The 27,562-nt window shown below is 31.4% G+C and overlaps 1 protein-coding gene across 1 annotated transcript; it reads left to right on the top strand.

Moving 5' to 3' along the window:
* Positions 1 to 429: 429 nt before the first annotated feature.
* LOC145325543 (hippocalcin-like protein 1) lies at positions 430 to 6,032 on the top strand. The gene is made up of 12 exons (XM_080168520.1): positions 430 to 551; positions 902 to 940; positions 1,391 to 1,461; positions 1,915 to 1,958; positions 2,556 to 2,599; positions 2,881 to 2,920; positions 3,081 to 3,136; positions 3,487 to 3,559; positions 3,926 to 3,991; positions 4,821 to 4,884; positions 5,390 to 5,439; positions 5,922 to 6,032. The coding sequence occupies exons 1-12, from the start codon at positions 523 to 525 to the stop codon at positions 5,988 to 5,990; spliced, it is 645 nt and encodes a 214-aa protein (XP_080024646.1). The 5' UTR covers positions 430 to 522; the 3' UTR covers positions 5,991 to 6,032.
* Positions 6,033 to 27,562: the final 21,530 nt, after the last annotated feature.

Here is a 27,562-nt window from a genome sequence, read left to right as displayed (position 1 = left end):
CGTTAATAGTAATTTTCCCTTCATACTAGGGGTGTGTACAGCGGTTCACTACGGGATTGTGTGAAACCACTAAGGGTAGGGGGATAGACTATTAAATTTTAAGGGTGTATTGCCACCCTTTTACAGCACGCCACTGTTTCATATTCACCTCTATTTGTGAAGTACTAATTTTAACCAAATATCCTATACTCCAAATACAATTCATTGAAATTCAATTAAAATTAATTCGAAAAAAAATCACTTTACGACGTTTTTATCTACCCGCCAAATATTTTTTTAGATTTATTTCGTTTTTTGGCTAAACTTTATTTCTTAAATTAAACTATTAGTGAAAGAAACACCGTTGCTTTATTATACCTGCGCTACTAAAGTTGTTAAGTACTGGATAATACCAATAGATTATAGAATAGATATACAAAACGTACTTTCAGAAAATGCATTTCTATTATATGAAAAAATGTGACTTCTGAAGAAAGTACTTTCAAAAATAAAAAATGGTATTTTCTTTTTGAAATATTAAAAATGGGAGCGGTAGTACAGCCGATGTGTGGGTAAGCTGTTTTGGTTTCTTTGTCAGTCTTAAAAGCACACATCAAAAAGACAAACCTATCAAACATCGAGAACTAAAATATATAGAGCCGTCATGTTTTATTGTTTGATGGGCCTGTCTTTTAGGAGTCAAATTGGCAAGGATTGGGACCAAACACCCTGGCTTTATTCTATTTGTTATTAAAGTATATGGGTCCCAAAAGTTTAACAAACTCTTTAATTAAATCTGGATTATGTGGTATTACAAATTAACAATATATATCCCAAAGCATCCACCATTATATCTAGTCTACAGAATTAAAAGGGGTAACTTTATTTGTCAAAATTATTATACTAATATATTTAATTTCAGTGCTGACAGTATGTTTATACCAGAGGATGAGAGGGTCAGGTAATATATTATTACTAGTGACCTTTAGTGGCGCTTATTCGAAGGAGGGAGGGTTTGAAGTCGACCCCCAATTTTCGTTTTTATTTTTAATAATAAATAGTAGGATTTTTTTCTGGGTTTGCAAATATCTTAAAATTTTGTAATTTATTGATAGTATATTCGTATATAACTTTTGCACAATTAATAAGAGATCTTAATAATTATGAAGTGAATTAATTATATCCCCAATTTAAAACTAAATAACCCTTATGTAGATAAAAATTATTGGAAATTATTACGTGAAAAGTTTGGACACTACTAAATTAGAACCAACCAATCACAAATCAGTAAAAGTACCAAAAGTTTTCCTGCAACTGCAAAAGAAAACGTAGTGGTTAAGAAACACTGGGTACCGGTGTAATTTATAGTCTAATATCTCTTCCCTCCCATGAAATAACATTCCTTGTTTAGTAAGGAAGATATGGAATGGTTGAAAGCCCACACAAATTTTAATGACAGAGAATTAACAAGACTTTTAGCAGGTATTGGAGTTGCAGCAGTATAGCTTATTATTCTTAAAACGCCACAGGAAATCTAACTGTAAGTAGATGAAGATCTCGCTAATGGCTGGACCGATATAGTTCTTCTTTAATAGAAGATTCTTATAAAAAAGTAACAAGATGTCTGTCTGACAACGCTGGACTAATATAGTTCTTCTTTGCATTGAAGATTCTCATATGTCCGGAAAGGTTTATAGCTATTTTAGGGGAGGGTATGACCAATGAAATCTTCTTTAGAAAAAATTTTATCTCCTCCCAAAAAGTTCTCCTTTCCATTGGAGATTCCTATAGGTCCAGGGGAGGTGTATATTTATTTTATATTAGAACCATTTTTATAACAATATGTTGAGTGTGGATTGATAGATGGATTTACTGACCCTAATATTAGAAAAGTATTTTCAACATTATAAACTTTTGTAATTAATACAAATATAGATTTCAGGAAGGAGTATCCTGGTGGGGGAGTTTACAGGCATCAGGTAAAAAAAGAGAGAAGCTCTTTATAGTGTCTATAAAAAAGAGGTTAAATTTAAAAACTTTTGACAAAGGTATCCTGAATGACGTCATTTTAGAATTGTCCATTCTAATTCTAAAAGACTATTCTACTATGACGTCATTCAGGATACTTAGGCCAAAAGCTTTTAAATTTAACCTCTTTTTTACAGACACTATATAATTCATCTCTTTTTTATAGGCACTAGAGAGAGTATTCAGATAAAAAAAATTGATTTTAATAGGATTTGTTGTTTGTAAGACCAACTGTATGATTATTACTAGAAATAAAACCCGCGGCATTAGCGTAAGTTATAACGTGTCGGCTTGCTGTCAAGTTGGAGTCTGGACCTCACTGCATCATTCTAGACACATTAAATATGGTTCCTAATACTGCTATGTCAGTTGAGTGAAGTCAATAGTAAAAGTAGAAGAATGTCTTGGTCCATAAACGAGTTAGGACTTCTAGACCACAATTATAAGACGCGGAGTATGTTTCAAGGTGCTTTCAATCATCATCAATATCATTAACATAAAAAAAGAAGATTGTTTTAAAAAAATTTAATAAATAGTTTATCTTTTAGTTTGAGCAGATGACTGGAAATAGAGTAATGAACATAATTTACAGGTTTAAAAAATCTTATTCATTCATTTACATTAAACATATTTTTAGAATTTAAAAAAAAAAGTAAAGCAGTTTATGTTTTCACATATTTCCCTTAAAGTTGTGTGTTACCGTTTAGTCAAATACTCTTATTAAGTCAAACTGTTCTTAATTATGGCCATTTCATATATATACCTTTGGTCAAAATTAAGAACAGTTTGATTTAATAAGCACATTTGACTGGATTGTTACACTTAATTTTACGGAAACACAAATAAAAAATTACCCTTTTTATAATTTTCTAGCTGTTTAGATTCAGATATGAATGGATATTTAGATTTTAAGGTATGACTTAAATTAACATTAATATTAAATCTTATTCAGTTAGGACTATAGCATTGATGCTATAAAAATAATTATAGTTCAACCTTCAAATTTATTGCTTTTCAAATAGACATTTTATATATTTAATTAAAATTTGCAACAATTATTTTAACATTTATAGGAATTTAATCAAGCCTTACAGCTGCTATCAGCAAAAACAACTGTTCAGAAACTAAAGTAATTATCTTTCTAACAAGGGTAACAGAGCCCAGTAGTAGCGAAGCTCATGTTATTATATGCTAAGAATTAGCTTTCAGTAGACCAAAATTCAATTGTTCTTTCTTTCTTATAAAGTACCTAAGGAAACTTACCCCCCATCCCTTTCTAAATAAGCTGATAATAAGAGAAGGGTATTTTTGTCCTATGCCTAATCCCTGCGGGGGAGCCTAATCCTGGTAAGGCTATTCAGTACTCAAAATAACCTAACCTAACTGACTTAAAGTATTAAACAAAATATATTGTTTGTATATTTTTGTACTCGACAGTCCACTTAAAGGGAAATCACTCATTTGATCTTTTTTGTTTAGGTGGGCATTTTGTATTTATGATGCGGATAATTCTGGTAGATTAGAACTAGATGAAATGGAACAAGTTATGAAGGTAGAGATAGATAGATAAACAACTTATAAAAAAGACAATTGAATAGCTTGACAGATACAAAAAAGGATCAGTAACTAAATGGATAGATGGTATTTTTTTCTTTTTAACTAGTAGGAATGTTGCAGGAGTCGCCAATTATTCAAATAGCTGCAAATAGAAAAAAACTGCAGTTGGCAACCATAGTTTTAGGTTAGCAAGAGGAGCAAAATTGTAGCCTTACTTTAAAAAGAACTCTTCAGAATGCGCATTGGAAAAGCAACCTACCGACCATCTTTTAAATTCTGTATCTAACCCTGACTGTCCTAAAATGAGTGATTACCAAATGCAATATTTTATTTAAATGCCATGTTTATTTGATCATTTCAGTCCTTATTTGATATGCTGGAGGGAATGGAGTCCAGACCAGAAGGGGATCCTAAAGTAAAAGCAAAGGTTATAACTTTAATTCAGGGCTCGGCAGCTGCGCCTCACCCGCGCAAATTCTCAAATTTAAACCTGCTTGAACACAAAAAAATTTAAAAGATGGATTTTCTGTTTAGGAACGGGTTTGGAAATTCATCTGAATATTATGCCGATTTCACTGAGGCTTACACGCGGCCGACGCGCGGATGCCGAGCCCTGATTTTATTTAATCATAAACAAGGAAAACAAAAATTCAGAAGAAGCAAAACTTTAATGTCATTTGATTTTGATAGATCGTCTATATTAGCGGCTAGTGCTGTGAATATACGGGCTCTTTATTCTAAGGAAGAGCAGAAAAATAGTGCAAACACATACCAAGACTTATTTCTAAAAACATACTAAAACCTTCCCGGGATTTATATGAAGATTCCCTGGACTGGAGAACTCATTCGGTTTAGTAGTTATCGCAATCTTAAGCTACATCATAAATAACAGTATATCAAATCCCTTCTGCAAATTGACGGTCAAAATTGTGAATTTGTATGTATACCTTAACTTTAGATTAGAAACGCTAAGAAAGTATAGTTAATTAAGAATCTAATCATTGGCTGATAAATTGTTGTACATCCGCAATGATGATACACAAAATTACCCCTTCTGTATATTACAATTAGTTGTTAAAACGTTTGGACACTCAACTAAAGAAACAAATCAATCAAAATTTAATAGAAGTAACCAAAGTTGTAAAGCCTACGAATAAGAAAATATTGCCATGAAACTTTGGGAACTAGTGTAATAAATGGCCCAATGTCCCCGCCCTAACTGTGTTTTAATATTGTAGAATATAATTTATGTTTAGGCAATATTCGAGGCTATAGATGAGAACAATGATGGATTTCTTACTCAAGAAGAATTTGTTCAAGGTATTGAGAGTCACCAATACAAAAATGAGAAGTATCAAAGCAAACTCAAACAGACAGACAGACAAGTTGAGCTGTAGGTTATATTTATAAACAAATTTTATAGAACAGCTGAGTAATTCATATTAACCTAATGGACAGGCGGACATATTCGAATTATAGATCATAGCCTATAAAAATTCTCGAAAACATGTTTTTTTTTCAGTATGGCTGAGAACCGGTTCTAATAGTAATCGGTTTTGTAGCCATACTCGAAATAAGATATTCTACGGGTGATTTGATGGTATTTCTTTCCAGACAAACTGAAAAAAAAATGCTTTTTATAAATACAGAATTTTTTAAACTACCCACGCAAAAAAGACAAAAGGGACAAACAGACAGATGTACAAACAGCATTCATTATTGAGTAGAATTATAGGTATTTATCGCATCGTTTTTAAACAGCTTTCCGCGATTATAAAACTGGGTATAATAAGATGCTATACATGAATATCTATTCTTTGATCAGGTTGTATGGCAGACGAAGATTTAATGGCAAACCTCAACAAACTCTTTGAAGTAATTTTCTTTTAATTAAATTGTATTTCTAAGTTTAGAAGAACAATTTACCCCCCCCCCCCCCCCCTACCCCCCTTAAGAAGTATTATATCGAGCATCATCTATCAAGAGGCCAAAATATTAAACTTTTTATAGAACTTCAATTATACCCTCTTAGCAAAACTAGCAAAAGTTCATTCTGGACTTTAATTACAGACGAACATACATCTCTTTAATAACTACGCCCCTAGAGGACTATAGGGAAGGGGTTGGGTGAGTCGACCCTCTATTTTAGTTTTAAGAAGTAAAATGTAAAAAAGGAATAGTTAGGGGGGGGGGAGGGTATTTCTTCCATGGCCGATATTTCTTGGGAGGAATGAGGTCCTACCCCCAAATAGTTATAAACCTCCCTATGACCTTTGAGGAGCTACCTTTTAAATGAGGACCAAATCAGTTCGGCGGTCAATTTTATATAAGGGTAATAATGTTCTTTTTAAATTTAGGTATTAATGGAAATAAGAATTAATCTTCATGGAGTTATAACAAACTTAAAAATCAAATATTGGAAATAATTAGATTTTAAATATATGAATTGTATATTAGTTTTATAAAAATTATTTTTGTTTTGCGTTTTATTAAAAAGCTTGAACGAGGGACATTAGATCCAAAAGTAGCAAAGCAGGAATAGTTTATAATTGTCTTATTCAAAAAGATAATCCAAAGGAGTTTTTGAAAATTTTATTATAAAATAACATTGATAGCATTGAAAAAAAACAGGAATATTGAGATTATTTACAACATTTAGTGAGATCCTATAGTGCAACTATTAATGTATTTATTTACTCTTTTGAGGAATCCCAATAATGGAAATGGAAATAAAAGTGTCGGATCCTTAAAATATAAAAAATGTGAAAAATATATAGAAAATGGTTATGTAGCTAAATATAAGATATAATACATTAACACTTTTATTGAGAAAAAATAAAGAGCTTTTAATTTTTATGAAATAAGATTAAAGATATATAGAAAAGGCTTATCTAACTAAATATTAGCTGTATACAGCATTACTCTTATTAGAGAGAAATAAAAGAGCTTTAATCTTTTTAAAATAGGGTTAAATACATGCAGAAAGGGGTTGTTTGGCTAAAAATTTGCTGTATTTACACTAACTCTTTTATTAAAAAATTATAGTGCTTTATTTTTTTAAATAGGATTAAATATATATGGAGGATGAATATTTAGCTAAATGTTAGCTATAAATACAGAAACACTTTTATTAGAAAGAAAATAAAAGTGCGCTATTTTTTTTTTAAAATTAAAGTTGTGACAAATATAGAAAAGAAATATATAAATAAATTACCTAGATATTTAGATATTAGCTATAATTAGAATATTACTTTTATGGGGAAAAAGTTAATAGTGCTTAAAATAAATTTTTTTTTAGAACTGGTACTCAGCCATACTGTAAAATCATGTATAGCAAATAAAAAAGTCAATCATCAAGTTGTCTGCTGGCTGGTGACTACAACTATAATCCCAACTGGTTATGTTACATGCATGTTAATTACAATTCTGATTTCTGTCAAAACAATAAGTTTTCAAATTTTTCAGACTAACAACAATTTGTATTGCTAGATCTGTGAGTCCAAAAACACTGAGACCAAACCAGAGTCCTAGAGAACTACCAAGGTCCACCAAAAAGTTGGAAAAATCATAGGCTACAACTTTTCTGGTAAATGGCACTTCTGTGTCAAAATTAATGCCTACCAAGTAAGGATTCAAAGAGAATGTTTGCTTGATTCTGGATTGATATTCAGTTCTGTGGCAAGATTTTTGACAATTCTTTTCAAGTTTACTTTCATAGTTGTAGACAATTGGAAACATACTCTCCCCCCAAAGTGATTTTTTTAGAACATCATAGATATTAATAACCTCAGTGCATAGATTTTTTTTTGATAACCAGGGAGGATTACACCCTAGTATTGGTGTGACTAAAGATTCAACTTGTTCATCAACACATTTCTCATACTCATTTTTATCATAAACAACACAAGAACCTTCAAATCTAGGATCAATGTCAGAGTATTTTTGTATTTTGATCTGATAGGACACCTGCCCTTCATCACTTGCTACAATCTTGCTACCAAACTGAGAATAAGTATCAATGGAGTAAAAAGTTTTCTTTTCAGCATCGGAAATAAACACTTCAAATTTCTGGTTCAGCTTGTTGGAAATAGTAAGGATGCTTCTGGGGTCATAATCAACTAAATCCCAGCAGTAACCCCAAAAGCCAATGTAGAATTGTTTTCTTAATTTGTCTCCAAGAACTTTCCTAATTATTCTTTTTTCAGTTTTCAATGTAACTACAACCCAGTGTTTTGAAGTTTGGATAGGTGTTGCTAAAAACTGTTCAAGATATTTTTCAAAAGATTTATTTTCATGAGTACCCCAGGTGATTTGAGTTCCATTTTCTATGCCAAGTTGTCCAGAAAAGAAATTAAATTGATCATAACTTACACCACATGAAGAATATCCCATTTCTTTTAATTTAGTTTCATTTAACTGATTGGTTGGACAGATAGTAATAAGTGGTGGAGTTATATCATCTCTTGATTTTATTTCAGTAGTATCAATCAAATCAGGATTGATCAAATGACAAAGACTTGTATAAAATTGGTAGATAAACATAATTGTTGATCCTACAAATATTGTAAACTTTAGAATATTTTCCTTGGTCAAGTAAACCATGTTGAAAATGTTTTAAATATGACTAATCTTTTACAAACAGTACTGTTGACTGAAAAGGAAATGGAAAATTTTTAACAAATGTGTTTTATAATTACAGGGTGTGCCACATAAATCCGGACTTTTTCTTATTTTTAAACAAATAAACATAAAATCGTCAATTTTAAAGATTTTATTGAATTTTAAAAACTGGTAAGCAAACTAGGTATATGACAATTAGATTATTCAATAAAATCGACGCCAGCCTCAATCACCGCCTCTACCCGCACCCTGAACCGCCCGCCGACCCTGGTCACCAAGTCCCTGTCCAAGCAGTCGAAGTTCTCCATAATAGGAGCAATGAGAGAGGTCTTTTTGGTATGGGCTTGTCTATTGGTTCATGCTTTAATTGCGCTCTATGCCCAAAATTCCATTGGATTAAGATTAGGGCTGCTGAGAGGCCACATCTCCTTAAGAACGTGAGTAACCGCAGGATCCAAATTAACCCATCTTTCAAGCTACCCTTTGACACGGCGGCTCTCATTTGGGCCACAGTTGAGCTAGAACAACGTTTTATACATTTTTAAAAATGGCATGGAGATTAAGATAAGGTTGTCAGCGCAACACATAGTCTAAAACGAGTTTCAAGGTTCCATGTGGACCCCTGAAGTCAAGAACCGAGAAATTTTCAAGATTTTTGACGAATTGGACATCTTAAAATCTACCACGATTCACTTTGTCGGAGCACTACAGCCAAGTCAGCTGGGATAGAGAGCTCTAGTCTTTTCTAGTGTTTTCACTAGGTATCTGATAGTATCTCCAGCAAGTTTCATAATTCTATCTCACCTACAGATGGGCTGAGGTCAGATTTAGTAGGCCCAAGTAAAAAAATCCACGGTAAACTATGCGCGCTTCGAATCTGCCTTGTTGAACATATGCGCGTCCAGCTCGGCGTACACGTCCTCCATCGTCCAAAGATTTTCATGGGCAAAAAGGTCATTACCTAAGCTTTTTATAGTGGGGTCAAATGTCCTGATAGGTCAAGTAGTTTTGGCGCTATGGCCGTTTAAAAAAAGTCCGGATTTATGTGGCGCACCCTGTATATATTTCCATTAAATAGATATAATTGAACAATTTTTTCTTACTAAACATTCTTGTTGTCTTGTTTCTTTAACTTGATCATAATCAATTAGTTACTTTCAATTTCATTCATTAGCAAAATTTCTACCTTTGTGTTAAATGTTAAAATTTTTCAATCTGTACAAAAAGGTCCTTGGAAAAGGGGGCAGGTAGTTATCTGTATATAAATCTATACTATGTTAATGTTAATGTCATATTGCACCTGGACTTAACAGTCAACTTGTCAACTCAAGGCCAGACTCTTGGTAATTCACCTCATACCCGTGGTACAGTACATTACAGACAACCAACCCTTTGATTGCACGATCTTTGTCTGGAGATCTTAACTGCATGGTAATGAGTTGCGCCTGTTTGGGGCCAAGGCATTCCCCCTACTCTACTTTTTGATGTCCTGTGCCGAACAAAGTAGGCAGGTACCTAGGATCCAAACATGACTCCTAGTCGTTGAACTAACAAACGCCACTAATACACTAGTGAGCTACTACACAATGCTAGTCCACAAGGACTTTTCAATCAACCTATGACCTTACAGCGTTTTTCGATCACTAGTGCACCATGCCAAGTACCACCCATGTATACCTGATTTTAGGGCTAAGGCTTCCCCCCTTACTTTTACTCCAAATCTCTAAAGCCTGAAAGAGCAGCAGTAGGTACTAATTTTACATCTTTAGTATTGATGCTGTCTGGGGACTCGAACCCGACACCTCCTCAACAAATAAGCGGACGTTAAACCAATAAGCCATATCTGCGGGTAATCCTTATAATAAAGTAACAGGATGTTTGTGTGTTTGTGTGTTTGTCTGTACCGAAGGATCTCGCTAACCGCTGAACCGATCGGGTTCTCCTTAACAGGGTAGATTCTCATATGTCCCGGGAAGGTTTATAACTATTTTGGGGGAGTGTACCACCACCCTCCCTGGAGAAATTAAATTTTTTTTAAATTTCTTAATTTTAGAAAGAGAGTTCAACGAAAAACAAACATCAAACGTAAATTTTTTTTACTTTTTCTTTTAAAATCTAAAATAAGAAATTGAATTATTAAATTCGACTCTCTCCTCCTCAAGTGCCCCTAGAGGCCTCTAGGGGCGTAGCCGCTAGTCTATACTATAGAACAATTGTTTTATTGAATGGATATCCAGGTTTGGGCCAGATATCCGGCCATTTTCAATATCTGGCTAGATACTGTATCACGCTTGGACGCTCAGATGTCAAAACTTTATTTTAGTGTTTGGCCAAAATGACTTAGCAATTGTATCTGTAAGTAAGTCTAATAACACCCTTTGCTATTTTTAAAATCCTAGAAAATTTTTTTTGCAAGAAAATTGCATAAATTCGCAACCTTTTTCAGAACCACTACATAACTTGAGTTTTAAAACTTTTTATATAAAATCCTTTTTACAAAAAATATCAATAATTACCCTAAATTAAACCTGAAAGAAAAAAAATCTCATTACACGTGTTAATTTGCATGTTTTAGGTCTTTTTTTGAGGAAAGTATAACTTCCACATTTTTGACAATAATATATTTTTTTAACATTTCAAAGTAAAATATAATAAAACTTAAACGATTTTTCTTGAATTATCAGTTGAAAATTTCATCAAACATGCAATTTAAGTGATGAAAATTTAATAAAATCATTTTTTGAATGTTTAGAATTACCAATTTTCTACATTTAAAACAAAATGTTAACAAAATTTAAAAACATTCTAATATATAACTTTAAAAATCAATAACATTTTATAAAATGATGTTTTAAAAAATAAATCATTAAAAGGTATTAAAATGCATTTTAAGTTGCTTAAAATTAAAACGAGAATATCTTTTTACACTTTATTCTTTGTAATAGAGATTAATCGTCATTTGCTGAAAATGAAACATTTAATAAACTAATTGAATCTTTTTGTGACCATGTTTAAACTTTTTAATTTTTACACTAAGGTGTTTTTTAATGAAAATCTTTGTTGAATTCTCTTTTGCGACAAAAAAAGAAAGGGAATTTTTTACTATTTCTAGGTTATCTTATGTAATTTAAACTGTATAATATGAAATAATTTTTAATTGTCTTTCTTTTGAGCCACAAAACACTGTAAAATGTAACATATATGCAAAAATAACAATTTTTTTAATGAATATTATAATATCCTTATATGACATTGCGTCAGAGCTTATTCTTTAGATCATATGTTCATGAAAAGTAGTCATAAACTTGGAGGGTTGCGCTATTTATTAGAATATTAAATAAACTTGAATGGTAAAAATATAAGCATAGTCTTTGTCAATTTAAATGCTTTAGGTATATTATTCGGAAAGTTAGTTAAAAAAGAGAGAATTTGCTGTGTATACTGTTGAAAGACTTTCAAAAATGTAAATTACAAAGCAATCCTAAAAGATCGGGTCGTAGGCGAGTCTTAGTCGGGGGTTTTCTGATAGCAAATATTGCGTTATTGGTATACAATGTAAAAAAAAACATTTTAAAGAAATTCTTTAAATAAAACCCAACGTGTATTGGCAGTACAAACATCTTAATGCTAGCAGACATATGTTTATCAACATTTGCAGAAAACTATTTCCACAAGAAAAATTATTCAGGTTTCTACTTCACAATTTTAAATATTTCTTTCTGATAAAATGTTTGACATATATCGTATAATCATTTACCAAAAAAAATATTTTGATAATTTAGATTTCAGAGAAGATTAATCCTTTCAAAAAACTAAGACGACATTTTGCATCTTCTGTCATGACATTTTAGAAAAAAATATAAAAAACCTAAATTTAGTATGAAAACTATTTTTATCGATTTTTCTGAAGGCATTATCGTATTCTGTGGCTTTGTTATTATCATTTACTTATATCGAAAGTGCCAAACATTGTACCCTAACTTATTCATTTAATAAAAAACCAGCCGTGGTATATTAAAACTATCCTCATTGTTTATATCTTTCATTGATACCCCAATTTACACTCTTCATGCTCTTCATGCTCTTCATGGAAATAACCCTTTAATAACTCACAATTGGAATAATATCCTTCTCAAAACTGGATATATTATTACTTTGTTTTTACACCAGTGATGGGTTTTTGAAAGATGAATGCCGCGTTTTTTCGACATTGATTGATTGAACGAAGACGATAGGATTTCAACAGAGTATACAACTTAAGAATTCAAAATTTTAAAATTATTAGTTTAGCCATTTGTATAATGTCTAATACAGCTCTAAAAAGATGCATTAATTAATATGTAGCAAAGATGGATTAGAAATAATTTGTTTTTCTTCTATGAAGGCCGTACCAACAAACGCGAAATAATTAAATAAATAGTTGTAAACTCTGTTTAAATTTCGTGAATCGAAAAAACGCGGCATTCATCTTTCAAAAACCCATCTCAGATTTTCAAGTTCTCTAATAATCAGAAGTTTAAAATAACGATTCCCTCCTTCCACCCCATTTACCCCATCCACTCCCCTTCTACTCGATCAACCAACTGCCCAATAACTAAGTTCCATCTTAGCAAACTAAATTGACGACAATTTTCCCTTAGCATAATTTCCATTTGCTCAAACAAGTAAAAAGTGTGAGCAAATAGGTGTTCTTTATTTATTTAAAGACAGTTTATTTAATTACAGCAATGGAATGGAAAATTTTGTATAACAAGTACAAATTTCTTTAAAATTTTATAGTGGTATGATGTCTGTAGGTATGCATGTCCTGTGATATCTCACAAACTTTAAATTAAAAAAAAATTCTTATAGTTCGTTATTGTTATGGGTCTGCTAGAAGATAAAATCCATATTTCCAGACAACGAAAAAGCTTGAATAACTATATTTCTGAGTAATTAACTAACAAAGTTAAAGCATAAAGGGCCACGAGTTATATGTAACTCTACCTACGGAGTGGGGCTTACTTTTTATCTTTAATTTAAGATCAGCCAATAGAGTCGGAAATAAAAACATAGCCAAGTTGCTACAAAAGAATAGAAAGCAATTTGCCAGCAGGCAAAAAAGGTCCCCACCACTTGGGGCCCTGGTAATTGTTTGGATTATAAATTTATACTTATACAATTCTAAGAATTGTGGAGTAACTACACCCCAAGAATAAACTAAAAACTTTCTCTATATTTGCATAAATTATTTGTATTAGCCTCGGATAGCTTTGAGGACGGAATACACCACGAGATCTTGTTTCATTGCATGGTTAATTATATGGTTATGCGTCCTTCAGACAACCAACCCTTTGATTGCACGACCTTTGTCTTAGAAGTCCTAACTGTGCATGGTAATGTGTTGCACCTGTACTTTATCTATTTATGTCGCGCACCTGACATAACAACAGTTACAGAAGGAACCATTTTTAAGGCCTAGCTTAGCTATTTCGCGGTGTTGGGCCAATAATTGATTATTTGCTTTAGTGCAAGCAAAAAATTTATACAATTTATATTTCAATATTATATTAATAATAATAAGAATTCATTAACTTAATGTTAAGAATGATTATTCACAAGACAATAAGGTATTATGTTATAAGCTAAGCATCTCTTTCATCCAGTATAAAATGTAAGTCCATGATTAGTAATAGTATCTTGTATTAATTAACAATTTTGCTATTTATTTGCATGGAACTTTTATTTAGAATTCTGAAATATATAAAAGTTCTTATAATATATAAAAATATTAAATTAGCTGTTATTCTATTTTTCTTAATGTTCGTTTTCCCCACTTCTGATTTATTAAGCTTTTATGTATCTTAAATGTACTTGTTATTTTCTATTATATTTGTTTTGCTGTACTATAGGATGGAAATTTCCACGGTGAAATTTTCAATTATATAAAACAAAACTGTGCACGTCACTTTATTAACCAAATTAGTAATTATGTATATCCAAACAAGGATAATAACATCATATACAGCAAAAAATATTAAAAGAACATCAAGAAAACAAACAGAAAAACCAAGTAACGTATAAAGTAGATGATCATTAATATTCTGTATGATGCTAAGCTCTTTATTCCCAGATGCGCAGCCGATAGTAGGCAGGGATTTAAAGGGATAGGACAATGTCCAATAAATTAATCCCAATCACAATGATACACAAAATTACCCTTCTGTAGCTTACATTAGTGGTTAAAACATTAAGTCCCCAAAGTTATTAAGCCAATGAATAAAAAAACGCCACTAAAAAAACATTGGGGACTAATGTAATAAATAGCCCAATGTCCACTCCCTCCCTGGATAGTAGGTCTATGATTTAGCGCATGACACAACTACAAACAAATATTAATTGTATATTGACAAATATCAATTTTGATTGGTCGTCAAACTTATGCCTCAAGGTATAAATGTAGGTAAAGGGACAGAAGATCAGAATTTTTTAAACCCAGAGAAGACTGTAAGAACTAAGTTAACATAAATTTTAAATGATCCTTGGCAATGAAATGAAATGTTGTTAAACTTTCAAATTTTTTTGGTATTGTAGTACATAGGGCACGAAGCGTGCTCAAAATTATTACCCATTGGAAAAAATTCACATAGGGTTGGTATTAATTATTTTTCTTGTGGCGATTTTCTTCCCATAACAATGCTAAAAAGGCTTCCCGGGACCTGCGGTTAGCGAGATCTTTCAGTACACACAGACATACTTATGAAGAGGCATTATTATAATACTATATCCTAATATGAGAGTTAATGAAGAATTTTCTTTATCTTATTCTACAATTTGTTTTTCAGAATAAATGTCTCTGGATGTTTATATCAAGTAATTTACGCTATGGGCTAGATTATAGGCCTTTAACTTGCAAGAATATACCAGCATACCCATAGATATAATTTTAAATTTGTTGAAATCTATTGCAGCAAGTAATAAATAATTTTGGAGGTGGTAGTAGCCCCAAAAACATTGGGGGGAATGATTACCCTCCCCGCCAACTTGTTTACCTCCAATAAAAAAAAAAATTGCATAATGATAAACCCGCAATTATAAGTTAACTTTCCAGTTCCACCCCCCCCCCCCCACACTCAAAGATAAAGCTTAAACGTCCTTGTTAGGCATTTGACCACTTTTTTTATAATACCGTGTAGTCGGTATTATTTTTTTAGTGATGTAAATTCGATGCGTAGTCGACATAAACCTTTGAAATTGAATGTTAAACAGTTTAGATGGGTTTTTAATTTTTTTTAAAAATGCTCTATCCCTGTTAAATAAATCTTGTCTTAAAATTATTTACAGAATTATACAATTTATGACTTATACTACTTAAAAGATGAAATAGATTTTCCAAATAGATAATGCATATTTATCTTGTATAACTAGAGATAAATTTCCACGGAAAAGAAAATAAACATGTAAGAAAATTTAGAAAACACTTAAGAATTCAATCATTTTCTTCTTTTTTATTTAACTTTTTTCCCTTTAAAATATATTATATTATATATATAACACATTTTTCAGATAAGTTCAGAACTGGTTTTAATCCAATGTAAAATACTCGATTAAGAGGAGCAATTATTATTTCAGATTTTGTAAACTAGATGTGTAGATATTTTTTTATAATTGCAGAATCTATATGTAATTTTGAAAATCACGAAACCTTTTACTTTTTGCATTAAAATATAAATAAGGTTTTCTGAATATTTGAAATCCGTAATCCTTATAATAAAGTAACAGGATGTGTGTTTGTTTGTCTGTACCGAAGGATCTCGCTAACCGGTGAACCAATCGGGTTCTCCTTAACAGGATAGCTTCTCATAGGTCCCGGGAAGGTCAATAACTGGGGGAGGGTACTACCACCTTCCCAAGAGAAATCACAAAAAAAATAATCTTTCTTTACGCGGAGACTTCAACGCAACATAATGTATCATGTAACATAGATAGGTAACGTAGAGACTTGAATGCAACATAAAAAAGTTACGTATTATTTTTTTATAAAAACAAACAAAGGTATAAAGTGCCACTAGAGGCCTGTAGGGGCGTAGCCGCTAGTGACTACATAAGATATTTTCATACATATTATAAGGTTATGGATTTTTAAAGATGTGTACAGATTTTAACTGAAACTTAAAGCATAAAATTCTACCAGAATAAAGCATCTCACGCTTCTCTGAAATCTTTTTGCTCTAAAATGCGCCGTTGTTTTAGGAGATATTAAAAAAACTACAATTGTTTTTTTCCATATTCCTATTAGTTGTTTCTGGATATTGGCAACCCCACTTTTTATTAAATCACTCTATACATATTACATGTAGGCTTTCATGATTTTTTACAAATTTTTTCAAAAAGGTTTATTTTCTTAATTGAATGCAACAAAGATATTCTTTAAAACCTAATTTTAATTAAACTTTTAGAAGTTTTATTGGTTATTTGCCATTGTACTTTTCAAGGTCTTAGGACAAACGCCGGAGTTACAAACGTTGGAGTGGACCCTTAACCTAACCTATTTCAAACCATTTTATGGATTTTTGAATTAGTTTTTGCCTAATCAATACGGGGGGTTTATTTGTATATTCATATCTCAACCTAACCTAGCCTGTATAATATTTCAAACTCTCCGACGTTTATCAATCCTGCGTTTGTCCTGAACGCTTTTACAAACTTGCGTACATTATCGGTCTACCAAGTGTCTGTCATCATTAGTTTATAAGATACTCGTAGGTCAAGCAGGCTACGAGTTTGAATTCTAGCGGTCAACTGATCAGTATCTTAATTACTAATTTTACAGGATTAACCTTTACTGTGGCTTTCTGTGATTTTAACAGCGATTAATATAGTTGTTGCAGGTATCTAAAGGGATAAGACAATGACCAATAAACTAACATAAATCCACAATGATGATACACAAATTACCACTTAACCTTCAACTTAATGAACAAACCTATCAAAATACATGAAGTTATCAAGGTTGATGAGCCAACGAATAAGAAAACGTTATTAAAAAAAAACTTTGGGGCCTAGAGTAATAGACAGACCAATGTCCCATCCCTCCCGGGGTTGTGGGCTCTGTCAATATCTTCAATTAAGATAAACAATATTTGTTGGCATTCCTATCTTTCTTTTTAGATTTGCTGTCCTATCAAATAGGTATACCTAATATAATGGTTTTTTTTCAAAGGTTCATTTTTTTTATTATTATTGATATTTGATATTTGATTTCATGGAAAGATTAGGTACAATGTTATGAGCAAAGGCTCTCTATAAACAAGTCAAAATATGATTATTTATGTATGTTTATATTAGTTATCATTTGATTAAGAACTATTGCTAAAGAATGACTATATAATGTGCTGACACTCTTTGTTCGTTAGTTTGATATTCTTTGCTGTTATGGGTGTTATTATCCTTGTTATTATTTATTATCGATAATTAAATTTAGAATACTGCTATTAAAAGTTACGTAATAATCTAATTTAAACTGTAAAGAAATATAAAATTATCTGTAAGATTAATCTAAACCCAATTAAAAGCTTCAGTTTTTAGAGCCAGCAACCTAAAACCCTTCTACAGCATGGAATAAAGGAATAGTTAGATTTTTTTGTGACTGTATACCTACAAATCAACCTATAATTAATAAAATTATCATTTTCAACTTTTTTTGCATTAATAAAAGTTATCACGGATGGCATATTATCGATATGATATTTATGTAGAATACATGGCATTATGACGTACAAAATGAATTTATTCTAATGACACTTTGACCAAAATAACTCTTATAATCAAGTAACAGGAAGTTTGTCTGTCTGTATTGAAGGATTTCGCAAACCTTTACAAGATAGCTTCTCATAGGTCCTGAGAAGGCTTATAACTATTTATCAGAAGGATAACACCACCCCACCAAGAGAAATCACCCCTAGAACCCCCTAAACAAAGGGAAATTTTTTTTTTAAAACTAACCCCCCCTTTCAATTTTTTCTTTTTCTAACATAAAATTGGGTTATCGAATTCAGCTTCCCCCTCTTCAAGTGCCCCTAGAGGCCTCTAGGTGTGTAACCGCTAGTTATAAACAAAGCACTTGAAGGAAGTGGAAAACTAGCATTATCAAGCGACTAAATTACTTAAGATGAACTGACCCAAGACTCGTTTTTAAACTCATATTTTACTCATAAAAGTATTGTCTTTGAGGTAAAAAATAGTGGTTCATTTTGAGTGTTTTAGTCGCTTGATAATTCCAGTGTTCCACTTCCATTTTAAAGGTGCATTAATTATGGCAATACGTTTGTATATTAAATTAAAAAATTTATTGATTTATAATTCTATTACCTATACCTTTCTGCCTGTATAACCCTGTCCCTAAATTAGGTATCCTATTAATTATAAAGTTATTACGTTGTTAGATCATAAATAATCACCATTTTACCACCAAAGCTAGGTTTAGCCTATTTATATACTTATAAAAAAGTAACAGGATGTTTTTTTTCTGTTTTTATACAGATGTGCGTGCCTGTGCAGAAATATCTCAAATATAATTATTTATGTTGATATAATAACTACTAGATTTTTAATAGAGGCTATAAACTTAATCAATCTTATATTACTCTGATTTTTGCAAGGAGGGAGTGGACATTGTATTGTGTTTTATTTTGGTAACAATTGTTTTAGAATTACGCCCCTTTGATAATTCACTGGCTTAAAACTTTGGGTAGTTTTATTTAATCTTGATTGAAAGGTTCAAATTTGCACCATCCAAACATTTCTGCTAATAATTTTAACCTACAGAGGAGGTAGTTCTGTTCATTATCATTGGGAATGTACATCAATTTAACGTCCATTGTCTTTTCTTATCCCTTAAGATTCCTGGTTTTCGTGTTTACCCCTATCTTAGTTGTTGTTTTTTTGACCACCTTGGGGCTATAATATATGGTGTACTTTCACTTCAACGCAGATTTTAGGCTATTCAATTTATATGGGCGGAAATTTCTCAACTACTATTTATATGAGAATTGTAAGCACTACATGCAATAGACCCTTTGATTGAAAGACCTTTCTAAATTAAAGCTAGGTTTTGCTAATAAAAACTGGTTGTCTTGCTAATATAAATGCATACCAATAATAAAAGTATAATTTAAGCCTATAATTTTGTTACCATTTCTATTTTATCTCATTACTCATCATCCATTACAATTCAAACAATCACAATTATCATCATTAGTAGCGCAGCAATAATGCGATTACAAAATTGGAAATAATTAAACAACAGTAAACAGTTATACAGTTTTAAATATGAAATAAATTAATCTTATAACATATTTAGTACATGTCAGTTTAAAAACCATTGAACTTTGATTGGTTTGTAGTATCCAAACTAGTAGTATCCAAACTAATAGTATCCAAACTAGTAGTATCTAAACTAGTAGTATCCAAACTAGTAGTATCCAAACTAGAAGTATCCAAACTAGTAGTATTCAAACTAATAGTATCCAAACTAGTAGTATCTAAACTAGTAGTATCCAAACTAGTAGTATCCAAACTCGTAGTATCCAAACTAGTAGTATCCAAACTAGTAGTATCCAAACTCGTAGTATCCAAACTAGTAGTATCCAAATTAGTAGTATCCAAACTAGTAGTATCCAAACTAGTAGTATCCAAACTAGTAGTATCCAAACTTTTCAACCGATAATTTAATTTTCTAAAGGGGTATTTTTGTATTTATATCGTTATTGGGGATCGTCTATTTTCTTCTCCCTCAAGATATTTGCTACATCATATCTAGTTACATTTCAGATGTTATTCAAGTTTTATAAGTATTCTTTCTACGTTAATCCAACTAAAGTGGCAATTGAATATAATAGAAATAGAAGAGTAGAAGAATATTCTGAACCCTTTTTTCGTCAAATCTAAGAGAGAACATTCCTAGCAGACAAAAGTATTGTTTACTTTCGACTCAAGCTGATGTGGATTCTTAAAAAATGATAGACTCGCTATTCGATAGTGAGGCAAAATTATTTTTGTGAAAAATCATCCAAAAGCACATTAAAAATCTACAAAAATTAAACAAAATCATATGTTAATAACCCTCTTAAGATTTTATTTCATTTTTGTAAATTTTTTTATTCGATTTTGGAGGATTTTTCACAAAAATAATTTTGCCTCACCAGCGAGTTGCCAGCCTAACTTTTTTTTAAGAATCCAACTTTGTTTCAAGCTTTCAAATTGTAAACGAAATTTTTGGGCAATTAATTCTGATTCCGCAAAGCTTTCTACTAAGAAAATATACTGTTAACAGCTGACTTTTATGTATGTATGAAATGAAAAAAAACATGCCTTCGTAGGAAAATGTGTACATAATTTCAACCAATGAGATCCAATGTAAATTCCGATGCGATTCTCCTATTGGCTCAATCAGACATTCCCTCTCTTTCTTAGTACCTTTATTTTGAATATATAGAGTAGCTCCGCTGCAAATAAACAAAAAATCTCCCACAAACTGTTCTTGTATAATCAGGGAGCCAGGGGAATATGGGTTGAAAATTTAACTGGTACCCAAAGTTTTGAATGTTTTCAAAACTTTGGGTACTGTTACTAAATCTTAGTTGGTTGGTTTAAACAACCATTATCCAAACTTCTCATACAGTAATCTTTATCTATAAAAGGGGTTATTTCATACTACTATTTTATACATCATTGAAGGGGGATGGACATTTATTTATCACCCATTGTCTTATCCCTTGAGATCCCTGTGTTTAATTCATATATAATTTGTGTTTACGTGCTCCTTTAAGGGTAAATTTGGACAGGGGTAATGTGATTACACAGCAGCGAAGCTTCTATATTATTAAATTTGTACGTCTTTACGTCTTCTGTACGTTAATATCCAGGAATCAATGGGTACCAAAGAAAAGAATTTATTGTCTCCAAACTTTTCTTAAAGAAGAAAATATCCACATTTAAATTGCTCTCTTGAAAATTGCAACCAATTCCGAGGAGCAGTTTTCGAGAACCTTAGTTTCAAACAAAAAATCCTTACTACTTTATATTATAGGATAGCAATTGGCGTGCACATATATTTATCTTCTGGGTTGGGGGGAGCATAAACTGATAAGGTAAAATCTATTTACAATCAACGAAATAAACATGTTTGCAAATGTTTTTTATTGAATATTTTGTTGTTTTCTTTGTTGATAACAATTAAAGTGTGGAATTGCACAATACTTTGCTGCCCTTCTTGGAGACATATTTATCCTTGTTGTAATAAGATTGAGTTGTAATTGAGAGGGTTACCTTTTATAATTATCATATAATTATGGATATTATTCTTTTTATTATAACGTTATAATATTATTTAAATCATAAATAAGCTTCATGTTGATCCGAGTGTTTTTTAAAAGCGAAGCTTTTCTATAATTAGGGTCGGTCCGTACGTCCGTCACAAATGGATAGCTTTTTTTACAACAAATTTTTATGTGATCTAATCATCCGATTGATCTGATTTTTGATATGTTGATTCCTGGGACAACAAAGTATAATGTTATAAGCGAAGCAACTCTATAATCAAGTCCTAAAAATTTAAGTATGTCCATAAACATTATCCTGTATCAAGCAGTTTTTTAACAAATTTACTCACAATTTTGCTTCAAATCTTATACATTTATATTCTGATTATTCAGTTCTGACACTATATAAGTGTTAATGTCCGTTTGTCCTACCGTTTCAGTGCTTCGTTTTTATGGATGTTGTCATCCTTTTTTTTTATTGACACTAGCAGTTGCATCTAGGGGCTCCGTATTTAAAGGGATAGGAAAAAAATAGCCTAAAACCACAATATGACTTAAATCTTAAAATAAATAATACAAAATCATGCTGGGACCAATGTAAAGCCTCTCTATAATCAAGAACTCATTCGGTTCTGTAGTAAGGCTTATTGTCTGACAGATCTTGCTAACCACTGAACCAATTGAGTTCTCTATTTTTAGAAGCAGAAAAGCCCTGCGATGGTTTTGGGCTTTTTATTTACAAAATAGAGTCTTTGCCCCTTACTTCCTCCTTTTAATATAGAGTCCCTTTATCAAATAAACCTAAGGTTTTGATTTGTCATGTTTTTTTGGCAGGGAGGGAGGAACAATTGGGCTGTTTATTACACTAGTCCCCTAAGCTTTATAATAATATTTTCTTATTTGTTGCCTAAACAACTTTTGGAACTTTTATTAAATTTGGATTGCTTAGTTCATTAAGTTGAATGTTCAAACGTTTCAACCATTAATTCTAATCTTCAGAAGGAGTAATTTTGCCTTATTTTTTCCAAACTTTGTAAAATACTATCCTTGTATAAATTCATTTTAAATCCAAATGCAGTGCTGACAATTAAATTAAAATAAATCTTTACTAAAACTTTATAAACTAGAATTCGCCTTTGGAAGTTTAGAATTTTTTTTGGAAAGAGGGCAATGGACTATTAAATAAAATTCTCCCGACTATACATACAATAATTCTATTTTAGCAAAGGATTTATATTGTTTGTCATAATTGGGAAGGAGGGGGAGATTTACCGTCCATTAACCTATCGCTGCATCTCCCCACTATAGAAACCTAGAAGTGAAACAACCAATAATTTTGTTTCAATCAAAAATTTTGCTCAAACCACTTAATAGAAAAATCTCCGATCATTTGGAAAAGTGTTTCCAAAATCCAACAAATATTTTATATTAGCAATTGTCCAAAATAGAGAATTTTAATTGTCTCTAATCTCTATTTATACAAGTCATCTGTGTAGTATACGAAAAAAACCAAGCACTCCTTAAATTTTTTTTTTGAGGGTGGGGGGGTTAAGAGGTTAGACATTCCCTTACACCCCCCTCCCCCCCCCCCCGAAGAAACACATGAATTAAACCCAACTTTTAAACATTCTTTTCATGTTTTATGGGTTTTTCCTAAATTTCTTTTTTGGGCTGTATTATCAGCGCATACCTTAATGAAATTCAAACACCCTCCCCCTTTTGTGTTATTTTATTGCCCCATTCTGCCTGTTTCCCCTCTGCAGCCGACAATTTTGCCGCCTAATGTCTCAATCCATCTGGCCTCAAGCCCTCCGCACAATATAATGGTATAATTTTCATCCAGGAATCCCCTTCCTTCATCAATCCTTCCCCCAATTTAGTTTTACAGGTTAATCAATTTGTGTTCGTTTGAACAAGTGTATATATATTTGATTCAATATCCATAAAACATTTGAAAGAATTGTATCGACATTTATCATCATATAAAAGTAGTGATGGCTGACAAATTATCGAAATAAGGTTTATTTATAATGACGTTGTAATTTCAGTAATTTAAGACTTTAGTCATTATGATAATAGCATTTCAAGTAAGATTAATGACAATGGTTTATGATGGACAAAATTTCAGGCAAAATGACTCTTAAAAGTAGATTTTTTTCTCAGTAAAATCCATAATGTCATAAAGTCTTTGCAAATATGAATGTATTTTATGTTTAAAATATTTCTCTGTTTTAAAAAAACATCTATCATTGATATACTTAGGGCAAATAAAGGGGTCAAATAGGGGGTAGGGGAGGGTTAAATGACCAGGGGTAAGATAAAAGGGGGGGGGGGGTTAAAATGACCCACGGGGAATTTAAGGTGGAGTGTAAAGGGTTAAATTATCAACCCTGATTGACTTGCTTCGATATGCTTGGTGGTAACTGGGACGATATGGTCCATATGTAGCTCAGCAACTTAGCTAGCTATGATATTCTTGGTGATAACTACGACATTATGGTCCATAAGTAACGCAGCATCAACAAGATAGACATTTATTAGGATACGAGGTATATAGATTTTGTGTATTATATATCACCAAAGAATATATCTTTGAATCGTAATGTCGATAATATGTCAGCAATGACCACTTTTATCAATCTTATTTCGAAATATTGTCAACAATTTTGATAATGTAGAAAGGTTGATAGAGGCTGTAATGTAATGCTCGAATATGAGACGAACATACATGGCCTAATAGTTTAGTAGCTGCGCTACTAAAAACAATGGATGTATAGACAAATATGTTAATGGAGAAATCAATTAGAGAAATACGGATATCTATCAAACAAAAGCAAAGAAATTATTTTGACTGAAATATTTAAAACTAGTGGCTACGTCCCTAGTCAACCATCCACTTTTAATTTTAGTTTTAAAAGTTTAGTTTTAAAATATCTTTGAGGGGGGGGGGGGCGTTGAGTATTTTTTTTCCAGGGATGATTTCTCTTAGGAGTGCTGAGGTACCTTTCCCCCAAATATTTATATAATCGCAATTCAGAACCTATTACGGTGCAGTGAAAATTAGATTTTTAAATCTCTTCAATTCACAGTAATCGTGTTGGGTAAACAGCAAGGATACAGGGATAGGGTAATAAGGATAAATTAACATGTGTAAAATTCTGATCAAATTTCAGAATTGTAGATTAATTTAAAGTGCAAATATCACGCCTTTCCATGGTTATGTCTTTTTAAAAAGTAACAGGATCTGTGTCTGTCTGTTTGTACTGAAATATCTCACTACTAGCGGCTACTCCCCTAGAGGCCTCTAGTGGCACTTTAAATGTTTTTGTTTGTTAAAGTTAATTTTTTATGTACGATACCTCTTTATTTGACGTTGAAGTCTCTCTAAATTTTAGAAAAATTTCGATTTTTTTGTCATTTCTCTTGGGAGGGTGGTGGTACCCTCCCCCAAAATAGTTATAAACCTTCCCGGGACTTATGAGAAGCTACCCTGTTAAGGAGAACCCGATCGGTTCAGCGGTTAGCGATATCCTTCGGTACAAACACACAGACAAACACACAGACAAACACACAAACACACAGACATCCTGTTACTTTAGTATAAGGATTTGCTGAACCGATATGGTTCTACTTTACAGTGTAGCTTCTCATAGGTCCTGGTAAGGATTTAAACTATAGAGGGGGGGGAGGGGGAGTTATCACCAACCCACTAAAGAAAAAAAAATATTTTTACTTTTTCTTTTTAAAAATACAATTAAAAGTAGGGGGTCGCCAACCCGTCCCCTCCCTCAAGTGCCTCTAGATGATTCTAGAAGGTTTTAGTCTATTTTTGGGTAGTGCCTCAAACATTACATTTTTCACAGTAACATTTAACTAACTTTTCCACCAATATTTTTTTGTCTATTAAAAGAATAATTTTATGTTTTGTCATTTGTGGTCCCATATCATCCATGGGTTCCTGATAAAAATAAAGGGGTTGTAGGGGGTGGCTATAGAGGCAAAGTTAAGTGTTAAAGGCAATACAGAATTGTGCTTAAGGCTGAAGTATTTATCAGTATAATCAAAACATAATTATTATATGTTATTAGTGACGCAGCTACTCTACAACTAATCCCAAAGTCCGTCCTTGCCAGAAATTTTTTAAAGCATCATCCCGATCTTGAAGAAGAATTTTTAATTGTTATTTATGTTTTGAAATATTTAGGTTATTGCTGCGCTAATTATGGATATTATTAATAATAGCGCATCTACACTATAACTAAATTTGTCCGTACTGAAGGAATAAAACAAAGTGAGATTAAATAAGATGATTAAAATAGAGAATTTTGTGTTGTAATACAATTACGCTCTAATGTTTTGTTATCTCCTAAAAAGTTAAAAACAGAATGAGGATTTTTTTCTTCTAATATTTCTAATATTCATTTTTTATTTTGTTTTTTGGAAATACTATTCTTGATTAAATTATATATTCATGTGTGTTTAGTTGAGACACGTTATATCAAGATAATAAACAAGGATGATACATTGAAAAATTGCACAAGTAAAAAAGCAAAAATTGTGATTTTCATTATAATCACAATTTGACAATCGTTCTGATTCCTGTAACAATATAGTAGATTTTGAAAACTTAGCAGCTACAAAATATGAAAAAGTATTTGGAAACGTGTTGATATTGCAAAAAATCAGTATTTCTAGGACCATAAAGCAAATTGTTATAAGATTTATTAAGTTTTGTTTTAAAGATATGTATTTCATAAAGAAAAGACATATACATACAGAATTACATATTATAGTACGAGACTTTTATTTACATCAACATAGCTTAGTAGCTGGAAATTAATCAGAAAAAACAGGAATCACTGTGTTATTAAAAACTCAAGAAAATCAGAGATAAAATTAGTTTCTTGCCCTGCATTTTGTAACAGTTTGAAGGAAAATTGGGTTAGGAGAATTGTATGGGCATGCAGGTTGTTTTTATTCCAATTTGAAATACAGTCTTCTTTGCTTAATTTGAGTGATTTGTCTTTTGCAGCTAAAATAAGATTGGATAGTTGAGTATATACATTTAACGAGAAATCATCATAATACATATTAAATAGGTAAAAGCTTTCTTTTAGAAAAATAAATTGAGGTTGTCCATTATTATACTTAATATCTAAAAAGACAGCTAGTTTATGAATAAAATAAGAAGGAAATAAACAAAAGAATAATGCATGATCTGTATTGCTTTCTGTATTACATTTCTTGCAAATATTTGAATCGACTAATTTGAATTTAAATAGTTTATTTTTGCTTGGTAGTGTGCGATTCAATTGTTCTAGATAAAAGTTTTTGAAATGTAATATAATTGGTAAATTAAAAAGTTTCTTAATAGTAAGTTCAAAAAGTTCCTTGTCAGGAAAGAACAGTTTGTCTCTTTTTCTTGTCATTATAGAAGGTAATTCTATGTCAATTTTAGATTTATACATTTGTTTGAAATGAAAAGAAAAGAGTTTCTTGTTCTTTACCAACAATGAACTAAGTGGGTTCAGGATTTATTTTTTTTGATAAAACTTCTATATAATATTCTATTTATAAAATATCTTCTTAAAGATTGTAAGTAACACACCAAAGTAAACAATATGCTTAACCTACTTTTAAGAATTTTACATCTCTCAAAAAACTCCTGGTAAAAAGATGTTTTCGCAATAAAGAACAACAAAATTAGGAATTAGAATTACAGCAAGATTACTTATGTTTCATGTTTACAGTATTATCTAATTATTATGTAATATTGGCCTCATTTATTGGTAAGTTTGTTCATCCAGTAGGAGGTGAGGTGATCGGGTAAAATGTTCGGTATCATTGTTTTATCCCGCTACAAGTTTAAATTTATTGGAGTACAATGTACATCCAAGTAATAGTACATTCATTAAATGTAAGGTTAAATTTTAGTTGATTATACGGGTTGTATGAACACTGAACCAATGTTTGTGTGTATGTTTAGAATCTCTCATAAACATTGATGACTAGCCTAAATCCTAATCGATGACTTGTGAAAAGCTTCTGATATAAAATATAGGTATAGTGGGCAAATG

The sequence above is a fragment of the Acartia tonsa genome, chromosome 8 (genome assembly GCF_053477335.1).
Source record: "Acartia tonsa isolate MP-2025a chromosome 8, ASM5347733v1, whole genome shotgun sequence".
Classification (NCBI taxonomy): domain Eukaryota; kingdom Metazoa; phylum Arthropoda; class Copepoda; order Calanoida; family Acartiidae; genus Acartia; species Acartia tonsa.
The sequence above is the reverse complement of the archived record's forward strand: the minus strand, read 5'-3'. Positions and strand labels throughout refer to the sequence as shown.